This window comes from Dipodomys spectabilis, unplaced genomic scaffold, assembly GCF_019054845.1.
Source record: "Dipodomys spectabilis isolate Male_0828 unplaced genomic scaffold, ASM1905484v1 ptg000288l, whole genome shotgun sequence".
Lineage (NCBI taxonomy): Eukaryota > Metazoa > Chordata > Mammalia > Rodentia > Heteromyidae > Dipodomys > Dipodomys spectabilis.
The window spans coordinates 1,081,042-1,100,851 of NW_024870965.1; the positions used below are offsets into that span (position 1 = coordinate 1,081,042).

Genomic DNA, 19,810 nt, shown 5'->3' on the forward strand with positions numbered 1-19,810 from the left:
GGGGTCCCCTTCTCCCCCGTCCGGGTCCCCGAGTCGGGAGTGTGTGGGGGTCCCCTTCTCCCCTGTCTGGGGTCCCCGAGTCGGGGCGTGGAGAGGCCCCTTGAGGAGACCCGATGGGGAGCGGCAGAGCCGTGGGACCCTGGGCTACTTCCTCTTCTCCATGTCCTGGCAGTCCTCCTGTATTGATTTGTGTGAAGAGCCGACTTTCCAGACCCTCTTCTTGCCTTCGCATTCTGTACTTTTCTGTACGTTTAGTTGCAGGTCCGACGCGAGATGCTAAAATGACCTGAAGAGCTGTGTGTTTGATGATGACTGTTCACATACAACCTTCCAAGAGTCACTTGAAAAATGAGCTTCTGTTCTTCTACAGCAGTGAGTTGAGCCTGTGTGTTGTTTTACTACGCAGAGGCGTATGTTAAAGAGCTTCCCTAGAGCTGGGCACTTCTTCTGATCTATACCTATAAGCCTAGTTACTTTGGAGGCTGAGATCTGAGGACTTGAGTTATGAAGCCAGGCAGGTAGAAAAGTTAGTAAAAACTTTTTATCTGCAATTAACCAGCCAAAAAAAAAAAAAGCCGGAAGTGGAGCTGTTGCAATAGAGAGCCAGCCTTGAGCAAAAAAGCTCCTGAACTGTGCCAGAACAGCACCCAGTCCCTGAGTTCAAGCCCCGGGGCTTTAGCTGTCACTACCTTCTGTTCCTTTTCAACTTCCCTGCTTAATAGATGAGGTTGATCCTTGCCTGGTGTAGCTTGTTGCCTGATGGAGGGCAGGGTGTCTACTTACCTTTCTTTGAAGGGGAGAGTCTTGCTATGTTGCCCAGATTGGCCTCCAACTGCTATCCTCCTGCCTTAACCTGAGATTACAGGTGTGCAGCCCTATACTTAACTACTTACCTAATCTTGAGGAGTCAGTTTTCCTTACACAAGCAATTACTTTATACTACTTAAAGTCAGCATACTTATTTGTGAGTAATCTGCCTGGTGACAAGGATTTAACTTTTTCTGTAGTCATTCCAGTATTCAATGAGTGTTTATAAAATGCTTTGCTCCAGACCCTGCTTTAGGTGCTAGAGTTTCCTTTAGTCCTCAGTGTGGGTCTGGTGGCTCACACTCAGTAATCCTAGAGGCCTAGGTTGAGAGTCAACCTGGGCAAAATATTAAAGAAGCCTGGTGTGGGCTGGGAAGGTGGCTCAGTGGTAGAGCGCATGCCTTGCATGCCAGAGGCCCTGGGTTCGATTCCTCAGCACCACATAAGCAAAAAGAAAAAAGCCGGAGGTGGCACTGTGGCTCAAGTGGTAGAGCACTAGCCTTGAGCTGAAGAGCTGAGGGACAGCGCCTAGGCCCAGAGTTCAGGTCCCATGACCGGACCCCCACCCCCCCCCCCCCAAAAAAAAAGAAGCCAGGTGTGGTTCACATGTGTAATCCCAGCTTCTCAAGAGGGAGGAGTAGGTAGGAGGATGGCAGTCCAAGGCATACCTTGGACAAAAAGCTCAAGACCCTCTCTGAAAAAAACAACAGAAATATCTGAACGGTGGCACAAGGGGTAGAGTAAGTACAGGGTCATGAATTTAAACCTCAGTACCACAAAACTATGAACAAACAACAACAAACTGTTGACACAGTTTTAACACTTATTACTGTTTTGTTTTGAGGCAAGTTGTGCTTTGTTGTCCAGGCTGGCCTTGAACTTGAGATTCTTCCTACCCATCCCCCACCCAAGTTCTGAGATTAGGGCATATTTGCCCTAATACAAAGGTAATCTGTGTTTTCCTCTCTAAGACTAAGGAAAGGTCTATGGTATCTTATCAGAGATCTTGGCAGGAAATATTTGTTGACTGGTGACTTGAAGATGTGTCTGGGCAGTTTTGAAGCAGTAGCTGAGATACAGATTGTGACTGATTCTAATGAGTGCCTCTTGGAATTTACTTTCTCAATGGGAGATCCTCCCTGAAAGTTTATGCAATCTACTTTGTGTGTGTGTGTTTCTTTACTAGATATTTTCAAGAACAAAGTGTCCAGAAATCAAATGAACATCCAAAGAAGGGTTTAGATTCTTCACATTCTTTTAAAGAGCACTTGCCAAGATGTCAGTCCAGACTACTGCTGGTAGAAATGCTAGTACCCTCCTGAAAGTGCCTCCTTCCCAGAAATGCTCTTCCTTGAGTGCTCTCAGCGCCAGCAGCCGCCCGAAGCTGCTTCCCAAGCCTGACACCTCACAGTGCGAAAACCATGACCCATTACAGACACCTGCGAGTAAAATCAGAGACATAAACAGCACTTATGTTATTTCTGCCTGTAACAGATCTGGAGATCTGCCCCTTTCCCCCAACCCTGTGGGGAGACTGACCCTTCAGAGAAGAGCTACGAGGAACAAAGAGTCAACTTTACTTGGGAGTGAGTTGGGGGACACAATTGGACCTGCAGCAGACACCAGTCTTACGTTGCAACGTCGGGGTGCTAGAACAGATTGTGTGGAGAGGTGGAGGGGAACGCAGAAGGTAGCTGGCGAGGCAGGCCTGTCGCAGGAAACTGGGACAAACGCAAAGGTTCTAAGTAGTAATAGAAACCCTTCTGTCACCTCCTCTGCAAGTTTCACCAAAGACTCCAATGCCGCTGATGAGAAACGCAAAGAAATGTTTTCTACCCCTGGGGGAACAAATGAAAACGCTGCACTGAAGTCCTCAAGCAGAAGTGTACCTACCCATTCCCAGGGTCAAACCAGGGGACACTCGGCTGGGAAACCTCTCCAGAGCAAAGCAGGAAGCGTGCAACATGGGAGTACTGGAAATGTCGTTGCCAACCATTCGAACACACTTGGAAGCCTGGAGAAAAGACCCCCAGTGCCATGTATACCAGAGCACAAATCCACACCGAAGCGCGGCCTGCCTCCGCCGGAAAGCCCAGGTGCATCCATGGTGAAAAGCAGGGGGCCCAGTCTTCAAAGGTTGCAAAGTTCTCTTCTTGCAAATAAAAGGGACATGTCCCAAGAAAATACACTCCTTCCTGAAGGCACAACTTCAGTTGTGAACAACAGCTCCACTAAAACAGACCCCTTCAAAGTCGAGAACAGTCAGGTGACCGTGGCTGTCCGAGTGAGGCCTCTCAGCAAAAGGTACCGTTTTGCATTTGATTAATTAGCTAATTATTTTGTGCCAGTACTGGAGCTTGAGCTCAGAGCGTGTTGCTCTGGCGCAGCTTTTCTGCTTAAAACTGGCTTTTTTCCCCCCTACTTGTGCCATGCCTCCATTTCCAGCTAGTTATTTGGAAATAGTCTCCGATTTGTCTAGTTATTTGGAGAAAAGAGTCTCTTAGATTTGTCTGTCCAGTCTGGTTTAAACCTTGATCATCACATCTCAGCCTCTTGAGTGGCTAGGATGACAAGTGTGAGTCACTAGTGCCTGGCTTTTAAAGAACTTTGAAAACTTAAAATACAAAAAATTAAAAGTGAATTTGACGTGAATTTTTTTTTTAAGGAAGAAAATTTAGTGGAGGAAGGTCTAATGGGTTAACGATGACAGCCAGTAGCCCAAAGAGACTTAGCATTTAAACTTACTACATTCAGCTTGTTGAAACTCATTTCTATTTTAGGCCAGCTTTATGTAGATTTGCAGCCCCCAAATTTCCTCATTACACAAAGAGGTTTGCAGATTTGTACTGAAGCATAGAGGTCAATTCTGGTCAGTGGCGTGGAACAAAGTGTAGTTAAGAAAATGGAAAAGGGGAAACGATTTGTAAAAGTAAGCTAAATTTCTCTACAAAAAAAATGTAAATTCCATTTTCTCAGGATATTAGCACTGAATCTTATAGAATTTGTATTTTGGAAACCAACTTGAGTTAAGTTCTCTAATTTTCCATATTAAAGTCCACAGTTCTCTCACCTTAGAGGAATGATGAATTTAACTCATTCTATGGGAATAGATCGCACACGGTAACTTGGCTTTTTCCTTTGCCCTTCTTTTCAAAGAGAGCAGACGGAGAAGGCGTTCCAGGTAGTCTTCATGAACGGAGAAGAAGTCACTGTGGAACACCCTGACTTGAGACGAGTCTACACGTTTACTTACGATGTTTCCTTCTGGTCTTTTGATGACCAGCACCCTCACTATGCCAGCCAGACAGCTGTCTATGAGAGGCTAGCAGCACCTCTCCTGGAGCGAGCCTTCGAAGGCTTCAATGCCTGCCTCTTTGCATATGGTCAGACTGGCTCTGGAAAATCCTATACGTAAGTTGTGTCGCACACACGGCCACCCAGCGTGCTGGATAGAAAGAACATAGGTATGAAACCACTCAGATCGGGATGCAGGGCTCACCCATTCTTCTCACAGCTCTGCAAACTTGGGTGCCACTGAACCTCTGCACTTCAGTTTATCCCAGAAATAACTTGTATCTTTGGCTCCACTTTACTACAATTGGTATTCTTTGTATAAATAAAGCCCAGAGAGGGTGTCTTATAAATACTATTGGGATGATTAACAGTAAGGCGTCTTAAATGTTGGGTAGATCTAGTAACTTACATCTTTCCTTTGTTAGAATCTGTGAGCAGTTTACTGGGTAAAACCTTACCAAAAAAGCTTTGGAACTTGTGAGTGGGGAAAAGGGTGGCATGTGGGGGGAAACTAAGGAGTGACAGGGTTACAGTGTTCAAAAAGAAATGTACTCTTTACCTGACTTAAGTAAATCCCTTGATATAAATCCCTCTGATACTACCTTTATAACAACAACAACAACCACCAAAACCAAACTTAGGGACACTTAGATATCTGTCACTTCCTTATATGTACTTTGCCTTATAAAAGTACTTGATTTCCTTTTTCAAAAATCCACTAAAATATTTTAAAGCAAATTTTTAAAAAGTAAGCCATCTGTGGCATCGTAAGAGAACTATGTTTGATGATGGTGAACTGTGAGTTTCAAAACAACCAACAGAGAGGCCCTGGACTGTTTCCAATTCAGAGGAATGATAATGTGTGCTAGAAATAGCTCGGGATGTAGGGGTGTTACATAAGAATAAGGACAACAACTCAAAAGGAAAGTCCACTTCCTGCAGAAGGGTGTGCCACCAGCCAACAATGTGGCAACCAAGCACACAGACTCTCAGGCTGCTCCTTTTTACCCTTAACCCAGCAGGCCCCGCCCCTCTGGTCACATTGGCTGAGCTCAGGTTCACAATTTGTAAAGGCATGTGGCATAATTAACAGGATGTAACTAAAATTCAAGGAGCTTGAAACAGGATGTCTTAAAGTACTCTGGAAAAGGCTGTAACTAAATGTAATTAACAAGGGCCAAACCACCTAGCCAAAGCAGGACCTCTTCAGAAAAAGGATTCTCTCCAGATTAACAAAAAGAAAGCAAATTACTTAGACAGAAAACGCTTTTCTCACCTGTGTGAGGTGCTGCTTGCCTTGTGTGGTGCCGTGGCACGTTATGTATAAGTACAGAAGGGTCCGACTGTACACCATAAATGTGCTCCATTACCAAGTGCCAATTACAAATACTACAAGCGACACCAAGGCGAGTGGAACTGTGGTAGAGGGAAGCAGGCTGAATGTGCACAGGAACTAGCCTTCCTTGAGGTCTTTGCATACTATGCTAGAGGCTTTGCTGTGTTCTGTCACAGCCCTCTGAATAGAGGCTTCTTGTCCCACACTGCAGATGAGGTAGTTGAGATTTAGTGAGGTCAGGTGTCTTGTTCGGGTCACTGAATTAATAATAGGTTAGAGTCACGTCTTACTTAGGTCTGGGCCAATCTGATGCTTAACTATTAAAGGTGAACTTTTAAGTAGTTAGCTTATCCCATGGTCCCTATCTAACCCATTTCCCCAAAAAAAGGTCCCAAACTGCCGGGTGACTCACTCAGGAGGCTGAGACATCGAGGTTCAAAACCAGCCTGGGCAGGAACATCTGTGACTCTTATCTCCAATAAACCACCAGAAAATGGGAAGTGATCCTGTGGTTCAAGTGGTAGAGCGCTAGCCTTGAGCTGAAGAGCTGAGGGACAGCACCCAGGCCACACGACTGGCAAAAAAAAAAAAGAAAAACAACAACAACAAAAACCCCTGAAACGAACTCATTTTCCCCAAAATAATTTTTTAAAAATCCCTAATCTGTGTTACTTTCTTCTTATTTATAATGTATTTTCAGGATGATGGGATTTAGTGAAGAACTAGGAATAATTCCAAGATTTTGTGAAGATCTTTTTGCTCAAGTAGCCAAAAAACAAACCCAAGAGGTATGCTCAAATCCAAATCAGAGTTGTAACTGCTAAATTATCACCTGTTATAAGATCTAGAAGAAGCCAGGTCCTGGTGGCTCGCACCTGTAATCCTATCTACTCAGGAGGCTGAGATCTGAGGATCACAGTTTGAAGACAGTCCAGCAGAAAAACCCATGAAACTCTTGGGCCCTAATAAACTACTCAGGAAAAGCTGGAAATGGCACTGTGGCTCAGCAACGAAGATGCTCAGTAACAACGCCCAGATCCTGAGTTTAAGCCCCAGGACTGGCAAAACAAAAAAGAAAAATTGTGCCAATACCTGGGTTTGAACTCAGAGCCTCACAGCTTGCTCAGTTTGCCTCTTTTTTGATGGTTATTTTGGAGACAGAGTCTCCTAAACTTTTTTATCAGGCTGGCCTTGAACCTCGATCTTCTGATCTCAGTCTCCTAAGTAGCTAGGATTATGGGTGTGAGCCACCGCTGCCCAACAAGAGTTTATATAATTTGGATACTAGACTCATGTCAGATATGTGACTTATAAGCCATTCCAAGAATTTGAAAGTAAATATAACGTCTTGTTTCAATTTCTGCTAGATCAGCTATCACCTTGAAATGAGCTTCTTTGAAGTATATAATGAAAAAATTCACGACCTTCTGGTTTGTAAAGGTGATAATGGGCAGAGAAAGCAACCAGTAAGTTTTAAATAATTCATATTTGCTTTTCTTTTTTGTTTTTATAAAGGTTTATAATTATGTGAGTTCTGGATACCTTGGCTTAAGTTTTTACTAAAATGCTTTTATTGATAGCAAGTGCTTAAGATTGCCAGTCTTAATTGGTATTGAAAATAAACTGAACATTATCGATGGTGGAAAACTAATCACTCAAGTATTGTGTAAAAGTTAGGGATTAAAATGTTGTTAAATGTTAAAGTGTTGTTTTGGCTCATATAAATTAAACAGACTCATAGTCTATCAGCCAAAAGGTAGTGAAATTTTTTCAAACTTTGTATTTTTATTGGCGAATAATGTATTTCAGTGGATTGTTTATTTGATATGCTGTAGATAGTCTGAGAAATAGATTTTCAGTGTTTTAAAACCTTTCAGCTTTTTATAAGGGAAAGGTTTTAATTTTGCAAAGGAAATTTGCAGCACAATACATGACTGTATAAAGTGACTTCCTTTGCCCAAGCTCATGCAGTTTACCGTGACAAAAATCAAGAAACTCAAATAACATTGTCTTTTATGACTTTGATAATGTTTAAAAATTTCTGCTCACAAAACTTAAAATGCCAGTGTAAAAAGGAAGAAAAAATAAATGTCTGAAAGTTAGTCAATGTATTTTAGAGAACTTTAAAAGCACATAAACAAATAGGTACAGTAGGACTTAAGTTAAAAGTAAAAATTAGTAACACAGTGATGTGACATAGGTTGTTGTATATTGTGCGTATATCAATAATTTGAGTCGTAAAGCAGTTTCTTTGTAACATACAGATTTGCTTTTGTGGTTCTTTGTATTTATTTCTGGGTCAAGACACATAGTTAACTCAAAATGTAGAAAAAGTGATCATTTAAGATTGCATCAGCTGAAGTATGTGTCAAACTCATATTTGCCTCTTCCAGCTGCGGGTGAGGGAGCATCCTGTGTCTGGACCATATGTTGAGGGATTGACCATGTAAGTGTCTGGCTTAGCAGGAGCCTGGGGGAAAGACCACTGTGGACAGGGAGAGAGCGAGGGGAGGAGACCACTGTGGACAGGCAGAGCGAGGGGAGGAGACCACTGTGTATTGGGAGAGACCGGAGTGATGACCGCTTTAGCTCTTTCCAACCAGGGTGCAGTTAGCTGTTCATTTTTATATTTGTATTTTTTTCATAGCATCTGGTTTAGCATATTGATTAAACTGAGTGTGAAATAAAATATTTGCTTTTTCTCCTATTTTTACCTTTTCTTTCCCCATTAAGTTGAAACCTTCCTTCAAACCTGATTTTTATACCTATTCCTTTAAGCTGAAAAGCGAAGAAGGGAAGGTGTTGAGATGCTTTTTTTTTTTTGCTGGTATTGAGCTTGAACTCAGGTCTTCACATTCTTGGCCTCGCCTTTTAATCAAGCTGATGCTCTACCACTTGAGCCATACCTCCATCTTCAGGCTTTTTTGCTGGTTAACTGGACATAAGAGTCTCTTAGATTTGTCTGCCTGGCTGGCTTTGAACCTTAATCCTCAGATGTCAGCCTCCTGAGTAGCTAGCTTTACAGGCATGAGCCACTGGAGGCTTTTGTTTTATTTTCTTGTTGTTTGCTTTGGCTTTTTTTTTTGTTTGTTTGTTTTTGTGTGTATGTGTGTATGTGCCAGTCCTGGGACTTGAACTTCGAGCCTGAGTTTTTGTGCTCAAGGCTAACACTCTACCACTTGAGCCACAGCTCCACTTCTGGCTTCTTTGGTGGTAATTGGAGATGCGAGTCTCATGAACTTTCCTGCCTGGGCTGGATTTGAATTGTGATTCTCAGATCTCAGCCAGGACCTCTACATACCTTCGCTACACATGCATATACCTGTGTATAAGTCTTAGAATCAAACCTTCGGTGGTATGATTTATATTTGAGTATTATAATGTTAAGATACTAAAGTGCTTGATTTTCTTTTTTTTTCTTTTTTTGTCTGTTGTGGGATTTGAACTCTAGGCCTGGGCGCTGTCCCTCAGCTCTTCAGCTCAAGGCTAGCAGCTCTACCACTTGAGCCACAGCACCACTTCCAGTTTTCTGGTGGCTCACAGACTTTTCTGCTCAGGCTGGTTTGAACCGTAATCCTCAGATCTCACCCTCCCGAGTAGCTAGGATTACAGGCGTGAGCCACCAGTGTCTGGCAGGTGCATGATTTTCAAAAGTAATATTTTTTGATAAAGTACAAGTATTATCTCATTTCCTGCCCTTTAAGAATAGCGAAAATGAAGCATGGGAGTATGACTCAAGGGGTAGAATGCCTAGCAAACACAAAGTTGAGAGCAAGCCTCAGTACCATCACCAAAAGAAAAAAAGTAAAGTATAGAAATGTCTATGAATCAGCCCATTGGTATCTCCAGAGTATTTATATGTTGAAAGATAAGTGGTTTGTGAGAATAATGAAATTGATTTTATCTTCTTACTTCTTAAACATTAGGAACGTTGTCAGTTCTTATTCTGATATCCAGGTAAGACTGATTGCATTTTGTCTTTTTTAACTAGATAGAGGATACTCATGAATATTTCTATGACTGTCTCTTTTTTGCTGTTCACATGCATAAGGGGTTAATCCAGTTAATGCTTTGTGAACTGCTTTTGTAACACTTTAATCAACATAATATATGAAGTCGTACAACTTATATATGCTAATATGAGAAAAATGGCTCCTGAGTTGAAAATAAACACCGAATATCATGTTACCTTAAGAGTTTTAGGAGTAGCTTTTTAAGGGTGTTATTTCCTGATTCAGGTGACCAAATAATAACACACAAAAAACAGTCAATGGGAATGTAAATTATTAAGCTAATTACATACTGTATATGTTACAAATGTGTATAAGAAACAAACCTGCTTCCTTAACTTCTTTGCTTCTTAAAAATTTCTTTTTCTTGGGTCTGGGAAGGTAGCTCAGTGGTAGAGCGCTTGCTTTGCATGCCTGAGCCCTGGGTTCGATTCCTCAGCACCACATAAACAAAAAGAAAAAAGCCAGAGGTGGCGCTGTGGCTCAAGTGGTAGAGCGCTAGCCTTGAGCTGAAGAGCTGAGGGACAGCACTCAGGCCCAGAGTTCAGGCCCCACAACCGGACCCAAAAAAAAAATAATAAAAATTTCTTTTTCTTTTGAATTACCATCTCTGAATGTTAGGGACCTTCTTTTTCTCTCCTTAGAGCTGGCTGGAGCTGGGAAATAAGCAAAGAGCCACTGCTGCTACTGGCATGAATGACAAAAGTTCCCGCTCCCACTCTGTTTTTACCCTGGTGATGACCCAGACCAAGGTACTGTGGTTGTCAAGTACTTTCCTAGGGAAGATAGTGAAGCCATGTCTTCTATAGTTTAACTCTTTTTTTTTTTTTGGTAAATCTAAAGGTTAAAACACAGTCATAAAACTATATAGACATACATGAATTTCAGGAAATTATAAATTACTTTGAATAACTATATTTAGCAATATGTTGTCATTTTTAAAAACTAGTACAAATACAAATTAATCACTTGTACTAATTAACATATAACTGATAAGATCATATCAATATGATAATAGCAGTAATATATGGTAATTATACAATATTTGGGAAAACATTACATAGTAGAAGACTTTAAGATTCATCCATAGTTTCCACTATTCAGTGCTCTGTCTCATCACAAGCAAATTCAGAAAATCTCTAACAATTTTATGCCATTAAAATTCTAGGCAGAGATAATTTTTTAAACTGTGTAATATCCCATTAATTTACAGTTTCTAAATTTTTCTCTACTGTTAGACATTTGTATTGATTTTAAGTGTTCTCCTGTTATGCTAGACAACAATACTCTGGTGCACTAAGCCTTTCTCCACTTATAGTTATTGGCTTACTAGAACTGAGTAGGGTGGAGTTTTAATCTCTATCATTTCATCTGTTTCATTCTGTCACGATCCAGCCCCTGGTTGTTACATTCCTAGTAGATCCTGTGGATATCTGGGTACTATAAATGACTGCAATTTAAAAATGGATGCTTTTAAATTAACGACATTGTTTGTAATCTTGTCTATGTCTCCCTCTTAAAGACATTGACAGCAAGTCATAGAGGACTAAATTCTCCTAATATTATTTTTTCTGTAGACTGAATTCGTGGAGGGGGAAGAACATGATCACAGGATAACAAGCCGCATAAACCTAATAGATCTGGCCGGTAGTGAGCGCTGCTCCACCGCCCAGACCAGCGGGGACCGACTCAAGGTACCTCACACGCTCTTCTCTGTCTTTTTCTTTTGAGCCTTGGTCTTACTGTGTTTCCAAGGCTGGCTTCAAATTCTAGGGCATTTATCCAAGGGATTGTAAGTCAGGTATGGTAAAGACACTGGCACACCTATGTTCATTGCTGTACTATTCACTATAACCAAGTTACAGAAACAGCACAGATGCCCTACAACAGATGATCAAGGAAAAGTGATGTATACCCACAATAGAATTTCATTCATCTATCAGGAAGAAATAATATTGTATCATTTGCAAGATAGACCTGGAAAAAATTATGTAATGAATTCATTCAGGCTCAGAGAGACAAATGGCATGTTTTCTCTCATATGTGAAAGTTAGATCTAACTTATAATGAATAGGATGAAAACACAAACAAGGGCAAACATACATATACATACACAGTGAAACTGACTAAAGTACAGTATAAGAAAGGGTAGGGTCCAGTGGCTTAACTCCTTTGAACAGTTCACCATAGTTCAGCAAAGTGAATACTAGGAAGCCAAAACATGTCTGTGTGAGGGGTGGGGTTTAAGGAAAGAGTCTGGACAAATGGAGAGAGGAAGGGTGGGTGAATGCAGACAGGAGACTCAATGTGCAAATGTGAAAATGTAGCAGGGCAACTTAAGGAGTCCCTATGGTAGAGAAGGGGGAGAATAAAGGAAGGAATGACAGTGATCAAGATGCATTGTACTCATAAATTGACATGTTGAATGGTAATCCCTTTGTGCAACTACTGAAAATAATAATAATAATAATAATAAATCTGGGTTATAAGCAGTCCCTCTGCCTTAGCCTCCCAAGTAACAGACTGCAGGTTTGCCCCAGTTCCTGTCTTTCTTTTCTCATTTTGATGAGATTTAGTTATGAAGACATTACTCACAAGCAGAATTACATATATGTATAATATATATTACATACATATACATGCACATATGCAATACATCTATACCTGTATAATATACATTATGCATATATAATTATGTATATAATATACATTATGTATATTTATTACAGATATTTACATAGTTGATAGCTTATGATTACATCATTGAAAACTTAGAGCTGCATACTTTTTTGGTTATGATTACTTTTCAAGGAAAGTTAATTTTGAGTCGTAAAAAGTTGGTACTTTAGGGAAGAACATATTTAGTAATTATATATGGGGAGATACCTGTTTTGCTGAATCACTTTGTTAATGAGAAGAAAAAATATTTTGATTTTCAATCTTGCATACAGGAGGGCGTGAGCATTAACAAGTCCTTGCTAACCTTGGGAAAGGTTATATCTGCACTCTCAGAACAAGCAAACCGAAGGAGAGTTTTTGTTCCCTACCGTGAATCTGTTCTTACATGGCAAGTATCTTTTGAAATATAAAGAACCATATCAAATATAGGCATAGTGCACGTGGTAGAGCACTTGCCTAGCAAGCATGAGGTCCTGGGTTCAGTCCCCAGTAAGACACACACAAATGCACACACATATTATATAAAATACAGTGAATGCTGTGAGGAAAAACCGGTTTCATGCAACTTTGAATCAGAAAAGAAGTGCTTTAGTAATGTGGATTCTAGATAGAAAATTAACCCAGCTTTTGTTTGGTTTTGTTTTGGTGTTAGTACTGGTGCTTGAACTCAGGGCTTAGGTGCTGTCCCTTAGCTTTTTTTGCTCAAGGTTAGCATTCTACCACTTGAGCATCCGCTCCGTTTCCAAAACTACCAGGATTTGAATCTAGGTAGTAAGCTCTGTGACTTGGGGCAATCACTTCCTGGCACAGCCTGTTTCTTCACTAATGGGAATGGTCTCAACCCCTACCTTCTGCGGTGAGCATCTTAGTACATAATGCAGAGTCTATGAGTGCAGATCAAGTTGTGTCCAACTGTTATTAGTGCCTAACATGATGGTGTTACCAAACATTGCTGTGCATAAAGTGAAATTCAGTTGTTGTGTGTACCTACCCCATAATGCCTAGTACCTAATGCTTAGTGTTTTCATCAGTGAATATAGGTTTTATTTCTAATCCATTACAGAGGCACATTTAATATTCACTGAGAAGTGTTAATGTCGGGAGATGTTCCCCAATTTATAATGGTTTGGTTTATGATTTTTCTACTTTACCATGCAGAGATTGTGCTTTAGAACTTGATTTCTTTTTTTCTTTCTTTCTGGGACTGGTGATGTGCTCTAAAAGATTCTGATGCTGGGCAGCAGCATGGCACCAAAGCCATGTGATCCCCAGCCAACCAGCCAGCCATGTGAGCCCCAGCCAGTCACGTGACCAGAGTCCAGAAAAAAACTGTTCTGTTCTCTAGCAGTGTCACTGTGCTGCTAAGCTGTGGTGTTTGCTGTACTAGTTGCATTCAATACTTTTTTGTTTGTTTTTTTGAGTCATGGGGCATGAATCAGGGCTTGGGTACCGTCCTTTAAGCTACAGCTCTACTTCCGATTGATTATCTGTGGTTAGTTGGAGATAAGAATCACAGGGATTTTTCTGCCAGGGATGGCTTCGAACCATGATCCTCAGATCTCAGCCTCTTGAGTAGCTAGGATTATAGCTATGAGCCACCAATGCCTGGCTTTCAATATATTTTTTAACTTATTATTATTTATTTATTTTTATTTTTTGCTGGTCCTGGTCCTTGAACTTGGCCTAGGTGGTCCCTAAGCTCCTTTTGCTCAAGGCTAGCACTCTACCACTTGAGCAGCAGCACCATTTTGGCTTTTTCTGTGATTAATTGGAGATAGGAGTCTTACAGACTTTCCTGCCTGGGCTGGCTTGAACAACGATTCTTAGATCTCAGCCTCCTGAGTAGCTGGGATTATAGGCAGGAGCCTCTGGCACCCAGCTGACTTACATTAATTTTAACTTACATTGGGCTTCTCAGGGTGAAACCTCAGCTTGAGTCTGGGAGCGTCAGTGTCATGGTGACCAGGACTACGTCCCTATGTGACAATGACACATCTTTAGAATTGGTTCATTAGACTGTGATTACCACCTGGAAACTTGGAAGGAAAGGCAGTTCTTTTTTTTTTTTTTTGGTCGGTCGTGGGGCCTGAACTCTGGGCCTGGGCGCTGTCCCTCAGCTCTTCAGCTCAAGGCGAGCGCTCTAGCACTTGAGCTACAGCACCACTTCCGGTTTTCTGGTAGTTTATTGGAGATAAGAGTTTCACAGATTTTCTTGCCCGGGCTGGCTTTGAACGGCGATCCTCAGATCTCAGCCTCGTGAGTAGCTAGGATTACAGGCATGAGCCACCGGCGCCTGGCTAAAAGGGCAGTTCTTCATACCTTTGGAAAGTTAGGACTACTGACATTCATTCTTCACTAATAAAAATGTATTTTTAAATCTGATACTTTTTCCCCCCTAAAATAAAACTCTGCACACAGTACAATATAGATTTTTTTTGTTTACACACCTGTTATTTGAGGCTGTGTTCAGCCACACTGGAAATATGAAGACCGAGGCATAATCCCTTCCCTTTGTAGCTTGCCATCTAAGAAGGAAGAGCTGTCCTCCCAGTGTTTGATGGTTGGCTATGACTTATGCCTTTGCACAGATCATCTGGCATTAAACAATGTGGAAGGCAGGAGAAAATAATGTGTTGTGAGACCTAAAAATACCTATAGTGCCAAAATGATTTAAAATGGTATTATTGAACCAATAGGGTATAAAATATCTTGCTATATTTATTCACATGTGTACATTGAGTATCATGACTGCATTTGCCCACCCTTCCATTTGTCCATGCTCTTTCCCTTAAACCCCAATAGATATTGTAATATCAAATATGATATCCTATTATATAACATCAAATATAATATCTTATTATATACCCTATTTTTTTAAATTATGTAATATCCCATTAATTTACAGTTCCTAAGTTTTTTTCTACCGTTGGACATTTATACTGATTTTAAGTGTTCCACTGTTCCACTAGATAACAATACTCTAGTGTACTAAGCCTATATATGTATATATATATATATATATATATATATATATATATATATACACACACACAGATATATACATATATAAATAAAACCCTATTATATACCCTATTAGAGTTCAATTTGTGCTTTCTAGACAATAATGTAATCAGCTTGTTGTAGAAATAAAGTCTAATTGTAACTTTTCTGCCCTCAAAGGCTCCTTAAAGAAAGTCTGGGTGGAAATTCAAAAACTGCTATGATTGCTACGGTCAGCCCTGCATCCAGCAACCTGGAAGAAACCTTAAGCACACTCAGATATGCTAGCCAGGCACGCTTGATAGTCAATGTTGCTAAAGTCAATGAAGATGTGAATGCCAGGCTCATCAGAGGTATGCTTTTTTCTCAAAACCTAAATATTTTGCCACAGTTTAAACTTACATATTAATTTAGCCTTAAAAGGAGCAATCTTAAGGAAAGCAAATATTTTCCCCCCATATCTAATTATGATAGATTCTAGTCCTAAATAGTGATGGCGGCAGATAGGGAGATGGACAGCAAGACAGAAAGACAAGTCAATGGTGAGAGAAGAGTGTAAGGCCATAGAGAACAGCAGCAGTAAAGAGGAAACAGCACGCATACAAAACCTTTACAGCCAGCACAAATGGCTTACACCTATAATCCTAGCTATCTAGGAGGCCTTCTTGATTCAAAGCCAGCCAGGCAGGAAAGTTTGTGAGACTCTTTATCTCCAATTAACCAGCAAACAAACAAACAACCCCCCCAAAACAAAACAAAACAAAAAATAGAGCTGTGGTTCCAATAATAGCCAACTTTGAGCAAAAAAGCCAAATGAGAGCCTGAGGTTCTGAGTTTGAGTCCTAGCACACACACACACACACCACACACACACACCACACACACACACACACAGACACACCAGGCCCCTGGCAAACATATGACCACCTTTCTGAAAAGTAACCTAAAGCAAATGGGGCTGGAGGAATGGCTTGTGTAGTAAAGGGTCTCCTCACAAACACAAGGTCCCAAGTTCAAACCCCAGCACCACAGCTAGCAAACAACACAAAATAAGCAAGAGTTCTGAAATCCAGCTTCACAAGTCTTTGATCTTTGTTCCACATGTCTTTATGGATGATGTTAACCCAAGACAATTCTGATTTGTCCCAGTGTGACTAACATACAGATACCTCTGCCTTTCAGAAGTGTGTCACTTGATTGTCCCGTTAACAAAGGGAGAATTTATTAATATGGGAGTGCTTTTTCAGGTTAAGGTGGGGTAGAGCTTTGTAGATCATGTTCAGTAAAATATAGCTGATTTCTCTAAATAGTCTAATTTTATTTAGACATATTTAAAATTCCATATGAAATGGTTAGAGTATTATGCCCAATGTCAAGAATCATCACACATCAGATATTCACTAAGCATGCATCTTTTTACAAATGCTTAGAATTGAAAGCAGAAATTGAAAAGCTAAAAGCTGCTCAAAGAAACAATCGGAATATTGACCCTGAACGGTACCGGCTCTGTCAGCAAGAGATAACATCTCTGAGGATAAAACTGCATCAGCAGGAGAGAGACATGGCAGAACTGCAGAGGTGAGATGCTGAGTGTGCTGTGGTGAGATGGGGGGGGGGCCCTTCGTGATTACTCTTTCATGCTGCTCCTAGGGCCTGAGCTCAGGGCCTGAGCACTGTCCCTTTGCTTTTTTGCTCAAGGCTGGAGCCACAGCTTCACTTCTGGCTTTTTGTGGTTAATTGGGGTAAGAATCTCACTGACTTTTCTGCCTGGGTAGGCCTTGAACTGCAATCCCCAGATCTCAGCCTCCTGAGTAGCTAGGATTACAGGCGTGAGCCACCAGCACCCAGGCTGGGAGGGATGTTGGTGAGAGCATACTGAATCTCTTTCTCCTTACCCTCCCCGTGAGCAGAGCAGTCTGCTTTCAGACTGCCTTGTGGAGCTTCCCAGGCTGCCCTGGTCCTCTCTAGAGTCTCAGTCTTATGTGTCTGGTTGCTGTAACTCTGTTGTTTTTGTTTTTGTTTTGCAAAGGGTTTGGAAAGAAAAGCTTGAACAGGCTGAGAAAAGAAAACTTCAAGAAACAAAAGAGTTACAGGTATCACTTGGACTTTCTAAACTGATGATGAATAAAAAAAGTAGACAAATAGGCAAGTCTAATTTCTCAAATATTTCTGGGGTGCTGACGGTACAAAGCAGTACCATAAGGAGAGGTAACATAGAGAGTTGTTAAGATCAACTCCGGCTACTTAGAGCAGCTAAATGTCTTGCTCTGGTCACTTTGGTTCCACATATTTGCTAAACATCTGTGTTCTAACTCTCAGAGCTGGCAGTCAGAAAGTTGAAATATAGTGTCACCTGATTGGATAGAACCTATGGAACTGCCAGTTCTGTAAAGTGTAGCTGAACACTGGCAGTGTCATAGGGTTTGTCCTGTTGCAGTGAAAAGTGTGTAAAAGGCAGAGAAGCAGGAGAGAGGAGGAATAATTGGCTTTGAGGAGGGTTGTTAGCAAGGAGGACTTCAAAGAGAGAACATTAAGCAGGATTTTGTACAATGAATGGGAATTTGCTAGACCAATGAAATCAAGCCTTGTTAAGTGAAGTAACACCTTGTTTAAAAGTGGGAAGGAGCTGGGCGCTGGTGGCTCACACCTGTAAGCCTAGCTACTCAGGAGGCTGAGATCTCAGGATCTAGGTTCAAAGCCAGTCCGGGCAGGAAAGTCCGTGAGATTCTTATCTCCAATTACCAACCAGAAAACCAGAAGTGGCGCTGTGGCTCAAGTGGTAGAGTGTTTGCCTTGAGCTGAAGAGCTGAGGGACAGCTCCCAGGCCCAGAGTACAAGCTCCACAACTGACAAAAAAAAAAAAAAAAAAAAGTGGGAAGGTACCGCAGGGCTTGGATCTTGAAAGGATTCAAGAGTTTCAGATAGTTGGAAATTAACTTGGAACAGTGTAGACTGGAGAAAGATGTAAAACTCAGGAAGAACCTTTGCATTTTACATGGAGGGGTATGGCGTGAGCAGGTGTGTGCAGTGGCTTCTCTGGTAATATGTGAAAGATGGATTTGAGCAGAGAAGACAGGAGTGCATAGCAAGTCCCTGTCTCAAAACCAAACACCCAGCCTTTGGCTGGTGGGAATGTGTGGGAAGCCCTCAGAGGAAGGGGGAACTGGGTGTGATTAGAGGTGGGCTTGGAAGCTCAGGTAAGATTTCAGTAAAGAGAAAGAAGGAAGCATTGTAGGAGGGGGAAAAGCACATGAGAACGGAGATAGGAGAGTTTGCTGAGTTCTCAGAAGAGGGTGTATGGATCAGTTTGGTTGGAATGAACAGGTTATATGAACTCATAAGGAGATACAAGTTGAAAGATACGATGACTTTAAGAACTTGATTTCCAAGCCAGAGAAATCATGTTTTATCGAGTAGGAGGTGGAAAGCCATTGCAAGTGCTTGACCAGGGAGCTGACGTTTTGAGTGCCCTTCTGAGAGAATTCATGTGGTATAGGATGTAAGGTGTGTTAGAAACATAAGAAAGGGCTAGCAAGGTGACCCAGGAGGCACTGCACATCTGACGTGAGTCAGTTCCTGCAGTAAGACGGTGAAATTGAACATGGAGCCTGAAGAAACTGCCATTCTAAAGACCAGGGAGAATTAAAATGGATGCAGCCAGGAGTGACGGGTTGATGTAAGAGTGGATGGCGGGTGATGAAGGACGAAGAAAGGTCGATATAAACGGCATAAGATGGTAAAGTCACAGAGAACTCACAAGGAGGGAGTCTAAGAAATCTTTAATTTTGTCTAAAAATCCTTTCATTTCTTTTTGGGGGGAGGGCCTTGAACATGCTAAACATACACTACGTGGGGCCCCAGGAAGCCTGAAATTTATTGAGATTCCATCATAATCATTCATTTAAGGTGAATTTAATAATTTCATGCTGGGATCAAGATTGATTTAATTTTCCTTTTCAAAATTTGGTCTGACTTCCACCAGAAAGCAGGAATTACATTTCAGATGGACAACCATTTGCCAAACCTCGTCAATCTCAACGAAGACCCACAGCTCTCAGAGATGCTGCTGTATATGATCAAAGAAGGAACAACTACGGTTGGGAAGTGCAGACCGCACGCCAACCACGACATTCAGCTGTCCGGCGTCCTGATTGCCGATGATCATTGGTGGGTTGAGGGTCCAAGGCATACCCACACATGCCAGAATGCGTCTGTGTCTTGTTAAGTGGGGCCTCCTCCATAGCCATCTGTGTATGCTGAGTCTTTGCTGTCCTTCTTCAAATCTATCTTCCAGCCAGGAGAAACAATTCTTTAAAAAAAAAATATTTATAGTATTTATTAGTTAGAAACTCTTAAAATTGTTATTGTAAAGGTGATGTACGGAGGGGGTTGGAGTTGCGTAAGTCAGGTAATGAGTACATTTCTTTTTGAACAGTGTCTCCTTTTCCCTCGTTTTCTCTTAGTCCCCCACTCCGCTCCCTCACAAGTTGTGGAGTTCATTTTCAGCTCAGTGTCTAGTGAGATCACTGCTGCGCTCCTTCACCCTTTGTCCCACCATCTCTGTGCTCCTTCCTGCTCTCCCTGGACAAGACTAACTTACGTACAAGACAAAAGGCACAGAAAGCAAAAACAGCAACAAAGGAGAAAAAAAATTAAAGCCAAATAACCTAAAAGCTCTTGCTTC

At 41.4% G+C, this 19,810-nt stretch overlaps 1 protein-coding gene across 1 annotated transcript in view; it reads left to right on the forward strand.

Annotated features, from left to right (window-relative positions):
* The first annotated feature begins 274 nt into the window (after window positions 1–274).
* The window catches only part of Kif14 (kinesin family member 14), a 47,201-nt gene continuing 27,665 nt past the window's right edge, over window positions 275–19,810 (forward strand). The window contains exons 1-14 of the mRNA XM_042701288.1: window positions 275–372; window positions 1,994–3,111; window positions 3,964–4,218; window positions 6,138–6,225; window positions 6,805–6,903; window positions 7,831–7,883; window positions 9,364–9,394; window positions 10,092–10,199; window positions 11,025–11,141; window positions 12,399–12,514; window positions 15,307–15,479; window positions 16,557–16,704; window positions 17,156–17,219; window positions 19,109–19,293. Coding sequence (XP_042557222.1) covers window positions 2,084–3,111; window positions 3,964–4,218; window positions 6,138–6,225; window positions 6,805–6,903; window positions 7,831–7,883; window positions 9,364–9,394; window positions 10,092–10,199; window positions 11,025–11,141; window positions 12,399–12,514; window positions 15,307–15,479; window positions 16,557–16,704; window positions 17,156–17,219; window positions 19,109–19,293 — 2,465 coding nt within the window. The 5' untranslated portion in view covers window positions 275–372; window positions 1,994–2,083. The remainder of the gene's footprint in view (window positions 373–1,993; window positions 3,112–3,963; window positions 4,219–6,137; window positions 6,226–6,804; window positions 6,904–7,830; window positions 7,884–9,363; window positions 9,395–10,091; window positions 10,200–11,024; window positions 11,142–12,398; window positions 12,515–15,306; window positions 15,480–16,556; window positions 16,705–17,155; window positions 17,220–19,108; window positions 19,294–19,810) is intronic.